General features: G+C 36.2%; 2 protein-coding genes across 18 annotated transcripts in view; one reads left to right on the top strand and one right to left on the bottom strand.

The window, feature by feature from the left end:
- Window positions 1-12,174, top strand: part of LOC118280599 (muscle calcium channel subunit alpha-1) — a 106,823-nt gene extending 94,649 nt beyond the window's left edge. For 8 of the 17 annotated variants that reach the window (XM_050699353.1, XM_050699352.1, XM_035600766.2 and 5 more), the window contains 15 exons: window positions 166-335; window positions 565-662; window positions 794-882; window positions 1,336-1,476; window positions 1,868-2,033; window positions 3,367-3,538; window positions 3,934-4,033; window positions 5,277-5,333; window positions 6,067-6,163; window positions 6,243-6,326; window positions 6,622-7,121; window positions 8,013-8,119; window positions 8,306-8,412; window positions 8,497-8,563; window positions 8,663-12,174. In XM_050699353.1, the coding sequence (XP_050555310.1) occupies window positions 166-335; window positions 565-662; window positions 794-882; window positions 1,336-1,476; window positions 1,868-2,033; window positions 3,367-3,538; window positions 3,934-4,033; window positions 5,277-5,333; window positions 6,067-6,163; window positions 6,243-6,326; window positions 6,622-7,121; window positions 8,013-8,119; window positions 8,306-8,412; window positions 8,497-8,563; window positions 8,663-8,878 (2,171 nt within the window). In that variant the 3' untranslated portion in view covers window positions 8,879-12,174. Of the gene's footprint in view, window positions 1-165; window positions 336-564; window positions 663-793; window positions 883-1,335; window positions 1,477-1,867; window positions 2,034-3,366; window positions 3,539-3,933; window positions 4,034-5,276; window positions 5,334-6,066; window positions 6,164-6,242; window positions 6,327-6,449; window positions 6,488-6,621; window positions 7,122-8,012; window positions 8,120-8,305; window positions 8,413-8,496; window positions 8,564-8,662 lie in introns of those variants that run through there. The other 9 variants (XM_050699359.1, XM_050699362.1, XM_050699358.1 and 6 more) reach the window with 7 other exon arrangements.
- Window positions 12,175-14,357: 2,183 nt separating this feature from the next.
- Window positions 14,358-15,221, bottom strand: LOC118280700 (STING ER exit protein). Its single transcript, XM_035601007.2, has one exon. It carries the CDS (start codon window positions 15,033-15,035, stop codon window positions 14,388-14,390), a length of 648 nt encoding a protein of 215 aa, XP_035456900.1. The 5' UTR covers window positions 15,036-15,221; the 3' UTR covers window positions 14,358-14,387.
- Window positions 15,222-15,293: the final 72 nt, after the last annotated feature.

The following is a 15,293-nucleotide window of genomic DNA, read 5'->3' on the forward strand; positions in this document are numbered from 1 at the left end:
TATTGTGCATCCGGTAACCTCACTAACACAACGAAACCCAACGCAAGTTGTTTCACGTCGGTTTTCAGTGGGGCCGGTCGAACCGGCCCATTCGTGCTGAAGCAAGGCTCTTAATAGATAAGATAGAGTTTTTAAAAGCATGTTAACTTTTACAATTCTGCCCAGGTGAGGCTTGGCAAGACATCATGATGGGCGTCTCCCCGGAGCCAGAAGTGAAGTGCGACAAGAACTACCACGAGGAAGGAGACGTGGAGATCGAGGACAGCGGGGGGACGTGCGGCAGTGTGCTCGCGTTCCCATACTTTATTAGTTTTTATGTTCTTTGTTCGTTTTTGGTAAGTTTACCCGTTCATCGGACGATTTGGAATGTATGTGTGATAGATATATGGGCGGTCCATTGTCTCTGCTTACCCCCATGGGCAACAGGCGTGAAGTTATGTATGTGATGGATGGTTATGACAACAGAAACATATATTTCGATTTTTATCCATTTCCTATTATTATTCTTCTGCTCTGTGTCGATGTAAAAGAAGAACAATTTATCAAATTGGTGTTTGTTTTCAGATCATCAATTTATTTGTGGCTGTCATTATGGATAATTTCGACTATTTAACCAGAGACTGGTCAATATTGGGACCACACCACTTAGATGAATTTATAAGGTAACCCCATCTCAGTTCTTATTATACTTTGTCTTTTGTAGGGAAAGTCTTCTGTGCTTCCTTTCTCTTTGCTTTGCTTTACCTATCTCTTTTATTTTATTATAGTATACTTATTGTATTGTTGTTTCCAGGTTATGGAGTGAATATGACCCTGACGCCAAGGGTAGAATAAAACATTTAGATGTAGTTACATTGTTAAGAAAAATTAGTCCACCTTTAGGTGAGTCCATTTGTCTCTTTGTTTTCTTCTTCTCTTTGTATTCTTTCTGTTACATTTTCTTCTTCATTGCAACCCTTTTTTATTTCATACGTAACATTAAAGGCTATTTTAAAAAAAAGGTTTATTCATAAGGACACCTCAATTTCATCAACATGTGTTACTGGAACCTGCACTAGGATACCCTGTGTCGCAGGCTCTTTCGAAAAATGTAGCTAAGAAGTACCATATAACTTTAAGCAACTATGTGGTCTTCGTAACTACGAAGCGTAAAACTTTTAGGTTTCGTTTAATTCCACCATACTAGTATTAGAAGATTTGGAAGCAGACTTTGTTTTATTACTGAGGTCTGAAACAAAGGCTGCTACTGAGGTCTAATATTATACCCAAATTAATAGTTTAGCTAAAAATCTAAAAACTGTAGCAGCCGTATGATTAATATAAGTGCTGGAACAGGTTTCGGCAAGCTATGTCCGCACCGCGTGGCCTGCAAGCGGCTCGTGTCCATGAACATGCCTCTCAACTCCGACGGCACGGTGCTGTTCAACGCCACGCTGTTCGCCGTCGTTAGGACGTCGCTTAAAATCAAAACTGAAGGTAAGGAATATGCAAGTATATTTTACGGAAATTCCACCATCTTTACTGCCAAGTATAAGATCTTCTCCGTTTAGCGTACGCGTACCACGTGTAATGGAGTAGATTACGAACAGAATGTGAGAAACTCTTCCTTTCTCATCTTTTCTTTATGCACTTCTGTGAAAGAACGAAAGTCAGGATTATGCTCGGAATTTCCTCTGACTCCTCATCACATTATGTAGGTGATAGTAATAAAAAAAGAAGAGGAGAAGACCTCTCCACATCGAAGGTACCTATATCTCTTTGAATTGAGGGATTCCTATATTTGGCAGTGGACATCTTGTGGCTGATGATGGTGATGAAGTATAAAAAAGTAACAATCATGGTCTAAATACAAAATCCAATTTCACAGGCAATATAGACGATTGCAACACAGAACTCAGGGCTGTCATCAAAAAGATTTGGAAGAGAACATCTCCAAAATTACTAGACCAAGTAGTTCCACCGCCGGGCGACCCTAATGAGATCACTGTTGGCAAGTTCTATGCAACCTTCCTCATACAAGATTACTTCAGGAGGTCAGTAAAACTAATATTAGATGGTACTTTATTTTTTCAAAATTTTCAATTTTATGATCTTTATTTTGATTTTATGGTGTCTGATGATAATGATGGTGATGATAATTTCAAAATTTTGAAACTTATTTTCTTTTTAAATTGGTTTTAGAGCACAATTGGAATTAATCGTAATCAAACTCCATAGAATTTGCAATTTTTTATAATAAATCGGTTTTATTTTTATTGAAATGAATTGATTGGTGAATATTTCTATGATAAAGTTAAATTGATTTGGAAAATCTATCGATAAATCTAAAACTGATTCCAAAATTATTCATGTGTTTATTTTTTCAAAATTATTATCTTTCAAAATTATTTGATCAAATCCGTCACTGTCCTTTTAATCCCGAATCTGGATGATGATTGGCGTTTAGAGTTTTAGGTGACATGAAACGTTACGTGTTCCTATTTCAAATTTCAAAAATCTTGACGTTCTTATTGGCAGTTTGTTTTGAATTATTTCGTGTTTTCTATTTTTTCTTTATTTCGTTTAATTTTTTCGTTCGGTTAACACTGACAAATTAATTTTTGTTTCATAGGAATCACGCGTAAGTAACAACAGATACGTATGTGTAGGAAAGAATGTTCCCTTTTTTAGTGTTTTTTTATCATATATAAATGCTGACATGACCCTTTGCGACATAGAAACTAAACTATAGTGGTGAAAGCGTAACACCCTGACGAGAACTTGGAATTTTGTTGAAACATACCGTTTTAACGTTTTGCCCTGCATGTCCCTATGACGCTCCCATAAATACATTGTCTATGACTTAGCTTTATACAGGCCGTTTTGTACACATTTACGAATTGATGCTATCCAGAAGCATGCCGATGTTTTCAACAATCCAACTACCATATTGTTTATTTTGTCCAATATTTTCGTTTCCCGTTGTTATATGTTGTGTTTTGTGATATTTATGTTATACATTATAATTTTTAGTGTTAGTAAAACATGAATTATTACTTGGAACTTAAATGCGATCATACTTTGAAAGATTTTCCATCATCGCGTTTAGCATTTCTTTAGGCTATAGCTAAATGAAGTTTTCTCTATTTTGGGATCTCTTTAGACTTTAAACAGATTTTTACGAACATTGTAGAATGAAATCATCGTCAACTTTTCACATAATTTTTGATATACAATAGAACTTTTTTGAATTATTAGAAAGATATTTTCGATTATCACTTCAACGCTTAGCATAGTTGCACACTGCAAAGGAAATAATACTGTAAGTACTTCAGAGTATGCTTCAAAGCTACAAATGATTCTAAAGTTTATTATGTACGTCATAAGGTTCAAAAAGAGAAAGGAGCAGGAAATGCGGCAGAGTGATGAGCAGACGCACCACCAGATGACTCTGCAGGCGGGTTTGAGGACCTTGCACGAGGCAGGCCCGGAGCTGAAGAGAGCCATCTCAGGGAACCTGGATGATATTTCTGCGGAATGCGATGTGCCTATGCATAGGGTGAGTAGCTAAACCAGGGCTTCCCAACAACTCTTGGTCAAGGAGCACTTTTGTAGCATTCTAGTTAGGTTAGGGACTATATTACTTACTTACTACTATTACTTTACTTATGTGGTCGTACACTAAAACTTTCTCTAAAGTCGTGGGGTTCGTTCTCATAAAAATAGTGACTTATGGACACAACGAAAGACTATACTCAAATTTGATCCATCAATAAAACTACCTTAACAGCCGTACTCAGAGTCATTAAATGATTGCTAAAGTATTCCTTAGTAACGATTTTGTTCGGAAAACAATTGCTAAGGTCTGGGTTAAGTAATCATTAAATAACTCTGAGTACGGCGGTAAGTGCTTAGTGATAAAAGCGCTTCATATAATTTTTCTAATGTTCACAGAGAAACCACTCCTTATTCGGAGGTGTCTGGTCAAGTATACGAAGACATGGACCAAACAGACACTTCCATAGACACCGGAAACATGGCGAGCCTCCCACAGGTAAAACAATATACATATACAGAAATAAAATATAGAAGAGACTTCAAAAAATTCGCCCTATAACTGCTAAGCTATTCTGTAAAGCTGGGGCTACACTAGCGGGAAATGCCATTATCGCGATAATGGACGTTAACCATAGGTGTAGTCACAACTTAACAGGATTATTTGACAATGGCGTTCGGCGTTCATTGTCAATTCGAAACATTTGAACCGAACTGAACTCGATCGCATTTTCGTCCGCCATTGGTCGAAATTATTCTCATGGCGGACCGCGATCAAGCTCATTTCGAATGCTTCGAAATTGACAAATACAGAAAAACCTAGCTGAACTCTTTTAATAAGAAGTTTTACTTTATCGCATGAAGCCTAGAACGTAAAAACCCAATATGTAAAAGCATTCATTGCGTTATAAGACCAATGTGTTTAATGAACATAACAGTAACTATCTTCTACGTTATAAAAACTAAGAATTTAATGAATTTATTATCCTAGTAATTATTTATAAATATCATCTAAAGTAAAAGCACCCAATTCCGAATTCCTAAATAAAAAAACTAAAGTTTGCATGAATTTACGCACGATATTTTCAACTAAAGACCTGCATTTTTATTTCCCAAACCAACATTTTTGAAATAACCAAACTAGAAAATAAGGAAAATTGGTTGCCTTTACAAAACTAAGTAGGTACTTTGCCTACTATCAAAATTCTAAATCATATCAAAATTTCATAATCTATTGCACAACAATTGGCTAATGTAGTAATGTGGTCGACTCTATTTATGTTTAGACTGTATTTAGAAACCTTACATTCATTCAATAGCACGCAAACAAGATTTTGTTGTTTTTGCCTTTTAAGTAAGTTACAACGCAAATTGATCTTTACAAGATTTTTGCTATCCATAGATGGCGCTCAACAAGATTTAAATCATTCAATTACTGTATATATCGTGTCAATCAAAACTAGCAACTAGTGGCGATTTTTACGGCTCTTGCCTAATACTACATAAATGCTAATATTAACCTATTACATTACATATTTAGAAAGGTCAGTTGATGACTTTTTAAAATAGCACAAAAACATTTCATGAAATACCCTTTAGCTTTGACATAATCATCTGTTAGAACGTCATTACCTAGAGGACTTTATATGGCAGTCTAAACATAAATAGTGACCCGGCTTTAAGCAAGTATGAGTGTGGATAACAAATGCATGAGTTACCAGTGTCATGTCTTCTCTACGCAGATGAACAAACAATTTATACTCATTCGTCGTCTGCCGAACAACTGCTAACAGGACATGGTAATTATGTTGAACAAAGCATAGAACAAGTGTGGAGTAACAATAAATATGGAGTAGATGGGGATGGAGAGGAAAGAGATGAAAAAAATACTATGAATGGAGTTGAAACAGTCGATGGGTTCGAAACCCAAGATTGTAAAAAGATTATGAGTTTCCAATCCAATCAATTCCCCCCTTCCCAATTTTCCCAATCCCCGATTCTCCAACAATTCCAATTCCTAAACCCCAAAAGGCCGGCAACGCACTTGTAACGCCTCTGGTGTTTCAAGTGTCCATGGGCGGCAGCGATTGCTTACCACCAGATGATACGTCTGCCCGTTCCATAAAAAAAGTATCTTCCAATAAAGTATTGGAATTAGAGAGTGTTCTGTATACTGTTGTAGTTAGTCTTTTGGAGTTGTGTCTGGGATTTATGATGTCTGAAGTCTGAATGGATTCCAGTGTGAAACCTTTGCACAGCAAAACAAATGCTATGCAAGGAACATTCTGGATATATCAACCTATCACTGTTCATTCTCAAGTCACTGCCAACCACTACGCCATGTATATTGTATATATATTATATGTATACTATATTATGTACCATTCGTGTACTATTTTCTGATGATATTCAGAGATACCACGTATGAATGATAATGGGACCTGAAGTGTGCAAGGATCATTGCATGCGGTGTTTCGTAGCTGCCACTAAGCAGTGAGGGTTGAGGGTTGAAGGCACCTGATGATGTTTTAGATGGAGGAGGTGGCGGCGCCGCTGGTGTCGGTAACCATTTGAGTTCAATGATGCAGAGAGAGTATGGAGTTGGACCACTGCCTCTAACACCCAATTTGTAAGTTGATTCAAATTTTGGTAATGAATAAAATCGGTAGAAGGGTCTGTAATAAGTGTTTGTTATTATGTCATTACAGAGCAAATGGACAGCCAAAGGAACAAATACCACTAAGGCCGTTGATATTCAACGGAGAGTCGGAGAAAATTTACCAAGTGCTAGAGTGAGTAGCATTCCCATACAATGACTAATAAGTTCACATTGTTTACATCATTCATTTCAATAAATCAGTTTAATTGTCCTAATACATGACGGAATCTTAAAAAGCATTTCGCTTATATTACAGAAGAACCACAAATGACCTAAAGAACACTATATACCAAGGTAGTCAAATGTGTGGTTTTGTAGTTGATTTTCTAAAATTACCGTTTGCATCACCCGCACTCTTGCTCCAATAACCTGTCTAACGCTTCCATCTTCTTTCACTGCTTCTGTGTGGATACGGTACGTACTAACAGCAACCAAAAGTCCAACTACCCGGAGATGCTCGGCCAGATCGGGCTGGCCTTCGGCTGCGTCAACTATCTGTCGACGCCGAGCGAGGGCCTGACCGCGTCGAAACCGACCGCCACGGTTTCAAGGCAAAAAGTTCACCCCGAAGACTCGACGTCTTCACGGGAGAAACTGTCGATACCGAGGATGGCGTCGATGGAGGACAAGACGCCATCTCCGAACGCGTTCGAGCAAATACAGCCGAAGATATCGCCGCTGCTGGCGAGCGAGTGCACGCCGACGACCGAGTCGCGCACGATGACGTTGTACGGGTACAATGCGGCCGCCAAGCTGCCGTTCGCGTTCTCGCACGCCAAGGAGCGCGTGAGCCGGGGCGGCGAGCGGCGCAGCCTGCGCGCCATCAAGCCGGCGCTGTGCGGAGCAGGTCGGATGGTGCGCAGCGCCTCGTCGGGGGCGGCCTCGCATGCGCCGCCCGCTCGGCTTGTAGATCGCCCGCACTCGCCAGGTCCGCACGCCACAGGGAGCTTCCTTCCAACTATTTTATCCCTCTCCTTTAAAGTTATATATCTACTTTGATTTCCAATCAGATAACTATAGATAAATGTGGGTCTAAATTGTTTATTTTTTTAGACTCTAGTCCTATAGTAATTTTTATTTTAGCTGTAAGAACTAATGAATTTTAAGTAGTTTAAGTCCCAACTTGTTTTACGAAGGAAGCTTTCTACAATGTAGAATAATGAACGCTCATCGAACAACTTCAAAGCTTACAGGAGTACATTGCAGGCAAACGGAATCCTGACGGTATTAACTAAGAATTTTACACACACTCACACTTCGCTTCAGCAAATTTCATGTTTTGCAACTTCACACGAATATAACAATACACAAATCTTGCACTGAATAATACTAAATAACTGAGGTAAAGATAACTAACTGTAATGGATAATGTACTGGTCGACACAGGGTGTAATACCATCATCGTAACTAGCATGTAACTAACATTGGAGGGCTAAATAGTGCATTTTATAGTGATTGAGGATTTAGTAAAGCTTTTAGAAGATTTTGAAGAACAGTTTTTGTTTTGTATGATTTGCACGAAAATTTGAACAATCATAAAAATCCACGAGGACGCTATTGATTTAGAATTAATGTATAGACAAATAATTGAGATTCATCGCTTTAAGAATCATTATAGGCTAGCTTATGAGCTTTTGGAAAATTAGAAAAACAATAGTTTAGATTTAGACTTTGAAAAGATGAATAAAGAGAGGTATGTTTTGTTTTGTAATGTAAAGTTCACTGAAATTAGAAGAGTTGCAAAATTAAAATGATTCTTAACCTGCCGCACATGCCCCACCATGTCTTGCTAGTAATGGAAGGGTGGTGAACGTTGCAGGAGGAGATAGCTTTGGGCGTGGGGTGGTGTCGCTCCCCGGCAGCCCGAGAGGAAACAACTCTTCGGCACCTGTCGTGGTGGGGTCCGCAGAGAGCCTGGTTACCAGAGTAAGTCAACTTGACAATTAATTTCATGATACAAGGCGGCAAATGAGCAAACTTATCGCTCAGTGGTAACCAATCGGCATCGCTCATAGACACTCGCAACACCAGAGGAATTACAAGTGCGTTGCCGGCCTTTTAAGGATTGATGAAGCATGATAATAGTGGCTTCATAATCTGCTTTCTTTTCAGGTTCTAACCGAGCAAGGTCTAGGTGAATACTGTGACCCAGAGTTCGTGCGGAATACTTCTCGTGAGATGCAGGAGGCACTAGAAATGACACAGGAGCAGATGGACAGGTAGATGACGCTGACCATGATGATGATAAAACTGTTTCATAAAACATCCGTGGTATAGTTTGTAAAGCAATATGTTCTTTACAGAGCTGCGCATCAGCTGATGATCAACGAGAAGAACATAAAACAAGCTCAAAGCCAACAGCCCCAAGTTGTAAGTATCTAACAAGTTAATACATTCGATGCCCTACTAACGCTCACTAATTCATTTTCAGCTGCGAACCTCCAATCATATTTTATAACGAATGTATAGGGTAACATTTGGGTTATAGGGCGACATCCTTGCCCGTCAGTACCACCCGTTCCACCAGCCGGCGACGATGCCGCCGCCGGTGTTCAAGCGGTTATAGCACCCGCCCCCAGCCAGCGTGCGCCCGCGCAGCCCGCCACCGGCCCGTGCGGCGCGCGCGACCACACGCGACAAACACACCATAGGAAGAAAAGAAAACGCAAACCAGTCCTGGTTTAGCGACATTTTATTGTATAAATATTGTTTCCGTTACATAGTTTAATGATTTCATTATAGCGACCAATAGTTCAGTCGTTGCAACTGAGTTGTTTGACGCGTCAAAATATCTATGCTCAAATTCTTTGTTTGTTTCTCAAATTGTCTAACAGGTGGAACAAAGTTACAGTACGTGATGTACTTTTTTAAATTCTATTACTGTGGTATCACAGTTACAGTGAGATTGTAGTTGTTTAGGTATAGCGTAATTTCAGGGCCAGAGAACTTATTTGTACCCACTCCAAAGTGTTGGGTATCTACTTTGTCGATATTTCAAAAATGGCCCTTTTAAATTCTTAAATTAGAAAATGTAAAATTTTGACTTTGAGAGAGAAAACACTCTCCTTATCTAAAATAGATAGAAAACGTAATTTACATTTATATATAATTTTATCCTTTTTAGGTATTCGAATTGATTACTTTGCATTGCAAATTGTATTGTGCAAGTTTTGATAAATAGTGAATTTAAAACGTTGTAACTTTAACAAAATTGATTTAATGTTGTGGATTTTATAAAACTTGCATGACACAAGGGCTTTTAACTTTGAAAAGTAAAGAATAAACCTATATTTGATAACGCGGACGATTCTTCCTCTAGTTTAAAATATTTGTTAAAGTAACGAAGCTTTCGAAACTCTTGAACGCTAGAGCTTTTGTGGTGAATTATGAAATTTGGTGTGATTTAATTCAATGAGATCGCTTTAATTGTTACGATTCAGTATTAAGTGAGGAGCTAATTACTTGTTTAGCGATATTCGATTAACCTAAATTGTGTAGACGTTACGTTGTTTGGTTTCCTATGTTCTAGCACCAGATCCAAGACAATACCGTTTTTGAAGACTTTGATGTACTGATTGTATAACTAGCCCTCGATGTAGGGGATCCAATTTTCAGTAGTTTACCCAAAAGTTGAATTTATAAAAATTAATGGCCCCGGTAACATTTAGTGACAGGGACGTGTACAGGTGAGATACAGTGATTTTTATAAGTTCAGCTATATTGAATAGCTATGACCACTTTTAGATTAGTCACTAATCAGTATGTAGCGTAAACTATAGGCTCGGTCGATGCCTAGGATAAAAACTAAAGATGACAGTCTGATTTTCATCTTTTCAGTAACTTTACAATGTAAAAGTAAGCACTCTTTTGAAGTTTTAATAGATTTTATAGGTGGATCGATTTATATACGATATTTCCACCCATGTCCTTCTCGGGTTGTTAGTGGTATTTATTTTTTACCTCCTAAACTCCGACGTATGAGCTTAGTATGGGAACATAGTTTGTCCTTCGCTGCATTAGTTGAACAAGATGGAGTCTAATCGTTCGGGCAATAATCTTCATAGCGGACATCTTTGCTTTATCTAAAGCTGCGTGTACTTGTGATAATGTCGCGGAGTGTTTATTTAGTGTAATTTCATCCAATTTTGTCACGGTTCTACTGACTTTATTGTGATTTTTCTTCAACATCGTCCTCAAATCAAATCAAATTATCTTAAGTAGTTCATGAAGATTTTGCCTAGTGGCTTTTAGTCAATTTTTGCCAATAACTTCCAATTAAAAATTTATTATAAAGTCAACATTATAAAGTCGATAGAACTGAACCCCCTTTTAATTTCATAAAAGACAGTTAAAAACAATCGTGTATTTGCGAAGAGGCATTTACTAAAATCGATTGTCTCGACTTATTGATTAGTTAGACAGCGGAGTTAGGTAAACATTGTCTGTTTAGTTTATTATTCTAGTTAAATTTAACTGAATTTGCAACATCTTGAACTAAATAATTGTTAATTTATAACAAGATTGCAAACTACATCTTACGTTATTTCATTTTGTTTAAATAAAAAGACGGTTAGGTATTTTAAAAGAAACTCAAATTGTGATGTGACATAAGAACAAGGTGTTGCAAGTTAAAAAAAATCTTAGCTCTATAAGATATTCCCTAGTAAGTGCCCTTTTAAACTCTATGAAGCGACGTAGTGTAGATATTACTCGTATCGTCAGCCACTCCATGTACCGTCACACTCCACATTCCTCTAGAATTAAGGTCAATCTTAACAACTTTGTATTCTGTTAACCTCTTCACAGAAGAATTTTTAATTTCTGAAAGCGCGTGTTTGACAATTAAATTAACACTAAGATTTACTTCAATAACAATTTCCATTAGGCCCAATATTTAAGTAATAATCACCATCTTCTTTCATTTGACAAAACAATCTTTACTGTACCTATGTTTCTTAAAAACTATAGGTACCCTACACAAATGTTTAGTTTGTCGTCACGCACACGCTTTCAATATTGTATCCTATCTACTTCTCGTTTAGACTACAACAGCAAAGATTAGGTGGAGAGGCAACGCACAATGTAAGACAATGATGTTCGTGAAATTCTAAATGTATATTTAATATGTATGTAGTTCAACTTCCTTATCTAAATAGAATACTTTCTGAACCACCAATTTATGATGAACTGCATTATTGGTAGTTTTTTGCTCTGCAAACATTAAGACGTTATAAACAAAATGGTCTTATTTCACGCGCTAAGGTAGAAATATCTGTCTGTATTTAAATATGTTTATTTTTAAGAAAAAACTCTTCTTATCTTTGTTGTTAAAGTAGCCTAATCTATGCTTCCCCTACTTTCAGGTGCCAACTTATTAGAATGAATTTAAGTCTTACTGTTATCTAACTTTTGAAGCTGCCTTTATATTTTCTGCCATTTTATATAAAATGGTATAGGTGCCTATTCCTTTGGTATTCCTATCCTATTGTCTTTTCTGTTGTCTCTATAGTCTTTATAAGAGTTTATTGAAGAAATTTTAAAGATTTTTATTAAAAATAACGTAGAGCTCCATGAAACGTAATATGTATTGAGATGCTGCTGTTATTTTAGCAGTAGCTAACATTTGAATGAGTGCAGATATGCGAGTATTTCAGAAAGTTGTAAGTTCCTCAAAATGAGGAACATCTAAAGTGTTAAATTATTCATTCGTTAGTGATTTCATCTGTAAATAATGTACAAAATTAAACAAATCTGTACTCTGAAAAATATGATTTTAAGTAACGTTTTTATATTCCTAGCGTAAAAACCGCTAGCAGTAAAGAATCTCGATTGTAAATAGTTCTGTAAATAAATAAAGTGTAAAAGTTATATATTCCGTCAACCATATTAAAATTGATACATTATTAATTATCTATATTTATTGTTTAAAAATGAACATTGTAAAATTGTTTTCATATAAATAAAAAATGTGAGAAACGCGATATTGTAGTTTATTTTATAACTGTATTTGAAAACAAAATTCACCTACCTACATAGACATTGTCCCTCAAAGGCGTTTGACTTGTAATTGATGAAACTAATGTTTGTAACAGAATTTTGCAGATAAACTAGTGTACAGGTTATAACTATTCGGAGACAACTATCAAATGTCTGTCTATCTGTCATCAAAAAAACTTGAAATGTAACTACAGAGGAGTTTTCTAGATTGGCGTACCCCAGGGCGGTATCATCGGCCCAACCTCAAGATTTGAGTTAGTCTTGAAGTGGATAACCATGCAAACCAGCAGAAACCTAGTAAACATATTATAGAAATATGAAGATTAACCTTTTGAACGCCAATGGCATGTATAGATGTCATGCGCAAGCGTGCCCTGTGCGCCACCGACATCTATAGATGCCAAGAAACAGATCACAGAGAAAAACAAAATAAACACATTAAATCATTACTTTCACGTGTTTTATTGATGTATCTTAAGAACTGGATACCCAGTTATTACATAATTGTACACAGTGAACAAAATTGCAATATAGTTATTCTAATATTTGATTGATAAAAACAACTTAAATATCGGCTAAAAAAGCATGTTCTCTCGCGCCAATGGCATGTATACATGCCTACTAGTGATGTAGTGTAATTCAAGTAATATTAAAACTTGAGCTAAATGACTCGCTTATTTTTTGTAATAACTATTAAAAAGTATATATATAACCTTAGTCTCTGAGAAAAAAGGTAAACTCGTGACGTCGTAAGCGCGTGCCGTGTTTTTAAATGCGGGGAAGTTGCAAAAAATATTTTATCTAGTACCTACATTTTAATTGCAAAAATGGCGAGTGAAGAGGTTTATAGTACAGAAGAACTATTGCGCATTCTAGATAATTATAAAATATTTTTGTAGGTTACTATCAACATCAGAAATTTTTGTTATTGATAATAATTATAGATAATATACAATTTAGTTTTAAATTTTACAATTCCAAGACTGTTAGTGATCATAATGTTTTATAGGTACAATTGTTGATTTTTATATATTTTTAAGTTTCACGTAATCTTTTTCAATTACAAGGCTGTTAATGAGCATAATAAATAAATACGATTGTTGATTTTTTATATTTTTAAGTTTCATGTGACATTTTACAAATACAAGGCAACTATTTTAAGAATATGAAAGTGTATAAATAATATCACTAAAATCTACAGATTTTTTATATACCTATATAGATATTATAGATACCTATTTAGCAGTTTTCAAATTTGATTACCTAATACATAAATGAACTCGATAAGTTACATTATTCAGCTAACTACATCCCTAATCATAAACGAGAGATTAAAAAAATGGATAGTTGCCCGCGCCATTGGCATGTATACATGCCAATGGCGCGTAACTGATAGATAATAGTGCTGTAACTTGCTGCAATTTTATATGTATTTTTGTGTCTCAAAAGGTTGATATTTCATTGATAGTTGCTATTAATGTGGTCTTAAGTTTATTACAGTGGGAGATTAGGTTAAATAAATATTCTTTTTATGTTATAAGCAGTTTATTCAAAAAAAAATTCAGACGAAAATTATTACTCACTTTGGTTTATCGATAACATTTTGGAATCCCTAATATTTTCAAGGTTATTTCGTTGAATTTGTGTCTCGGCGTGGAGGGCACGGTGAAGCGTTTATGCTCTGGCGGTCAAAAGGTTAAATGGTTTATCAATTTATCGTTTCTTTTTTATTATTGGAAAACATATATTCTAAATTAGCAGTCCCTACGAACTTTGTTCTGCCTTGGAATTTTTTCTGTGCCAATTAGTAAACTTTTCTTACATAAAACCTTTTAACAATAACAAACCCACCAAAAAAAGAATTAGTATAGAGTTTAAGTTGAATTTTAGCTAACAGACACACACACAAATAAGAAAAGACAAATACATGCTTTATGTGAACTTAGCTAACAGAATACTTATTTACACACATAGTAATGAAAAAAGTACTTGCCTTAAGAATAAATAACTTCAAAATAAAGGATGTTTACTAAGATGTAAGAAATTGTTTACAATATCAATGTTGATCAATCAGAATTCAAGTTCATGGTACCTTGTTGCTCAACAAGACATTGTATTTGTCTTTTACAAAAAAGTTAAGGTAGAAATGAATAAAATAAAAACCCAATTAAAAAACAACAATTACTTTATTTTAATTCTATTTCTCAATCAAAGTCCCTCTAACTCTTTTCTCCGAAGTCTGTGCAGGAGTCTCTGCTTGTCTCTTATTCATACCTTTCCTTTCCAACTGCTTTTCAATTATTCTAGCATTGTTAGCGTAGCTGTCCGCTACTTCTCTTGCTTCTATCTCATCCTCTTCCTCATCTATCGTAGAAACGGTCACAGAACTGAACTTGCCCATGTTCTTAGTATGTTTCGTAACCATTATCTTCTTAGGCTGCGTCAAAGCGACCTGTTTGTATATATCAGTGACCCCACCTTCACCGGCAGTCTGTACCAACGCTCCATCCATAATGAACACTATATTGCTGTCCTGCTCACTCTTATAGTATATAGGTATTGAACACTTCTTGCATTTCAGTCTGTATTGTCGTTCTATGCCTTTTTCTCGCTTCAGGAACACTGTCTCGTCAGGATCTGCGGTGATTTTGTGAGCGTGTTTTGATCCATCGATTACGCGTGCACTGTCTGTAGGCCGGAGTGGTAAACGGTCGATGGTGCAGTCCAGGATCAAGGACATCTGTCCACATAGACAGTAGTAGATGTGTAGTGGCTTCGTCTCATTGTATTCTTCCTGGTCTTTCGTGTCTGAACACACGATGCTTCTTGATACAACCTTCGGCATTGTGTTCGAAAAATGTTACACTTTTCCTTCCTTTATAAGCAGTTATTCTGCCCATGTAAAGTTAAAATAGTTTTAAACTATGTGCGTATGTTAATTTGTATAAAAAATATTCACGATAAATAACACAAGACTATTACACAAACAAATCACGTCAACACGATGACTTTGACAACTTTGACAATGACGAGAATAGACAAGAGTAGAATGGAAAGGGGAGTATAGGACGGCGATCATAGACTATCATTGAAGATATGGTTG

The sequence above is a fragment of the Spodoptera frugiperda genome, chromosome 16 (assembly GCF_023101765.2).
Source record: "Spodoptera frugiperda isolate SF20-4 chromosome 16, AGI-APGP_CSIRO_Sfru_2.0, whole genome shotgun sequence".
NCBI classification, from domain to species: Eukaryota; Metazoa; Arthropoda; class Insecta; order Lepidoptera; family Noctuidae; genus Spodoptera; species Spodoptera frugiperda.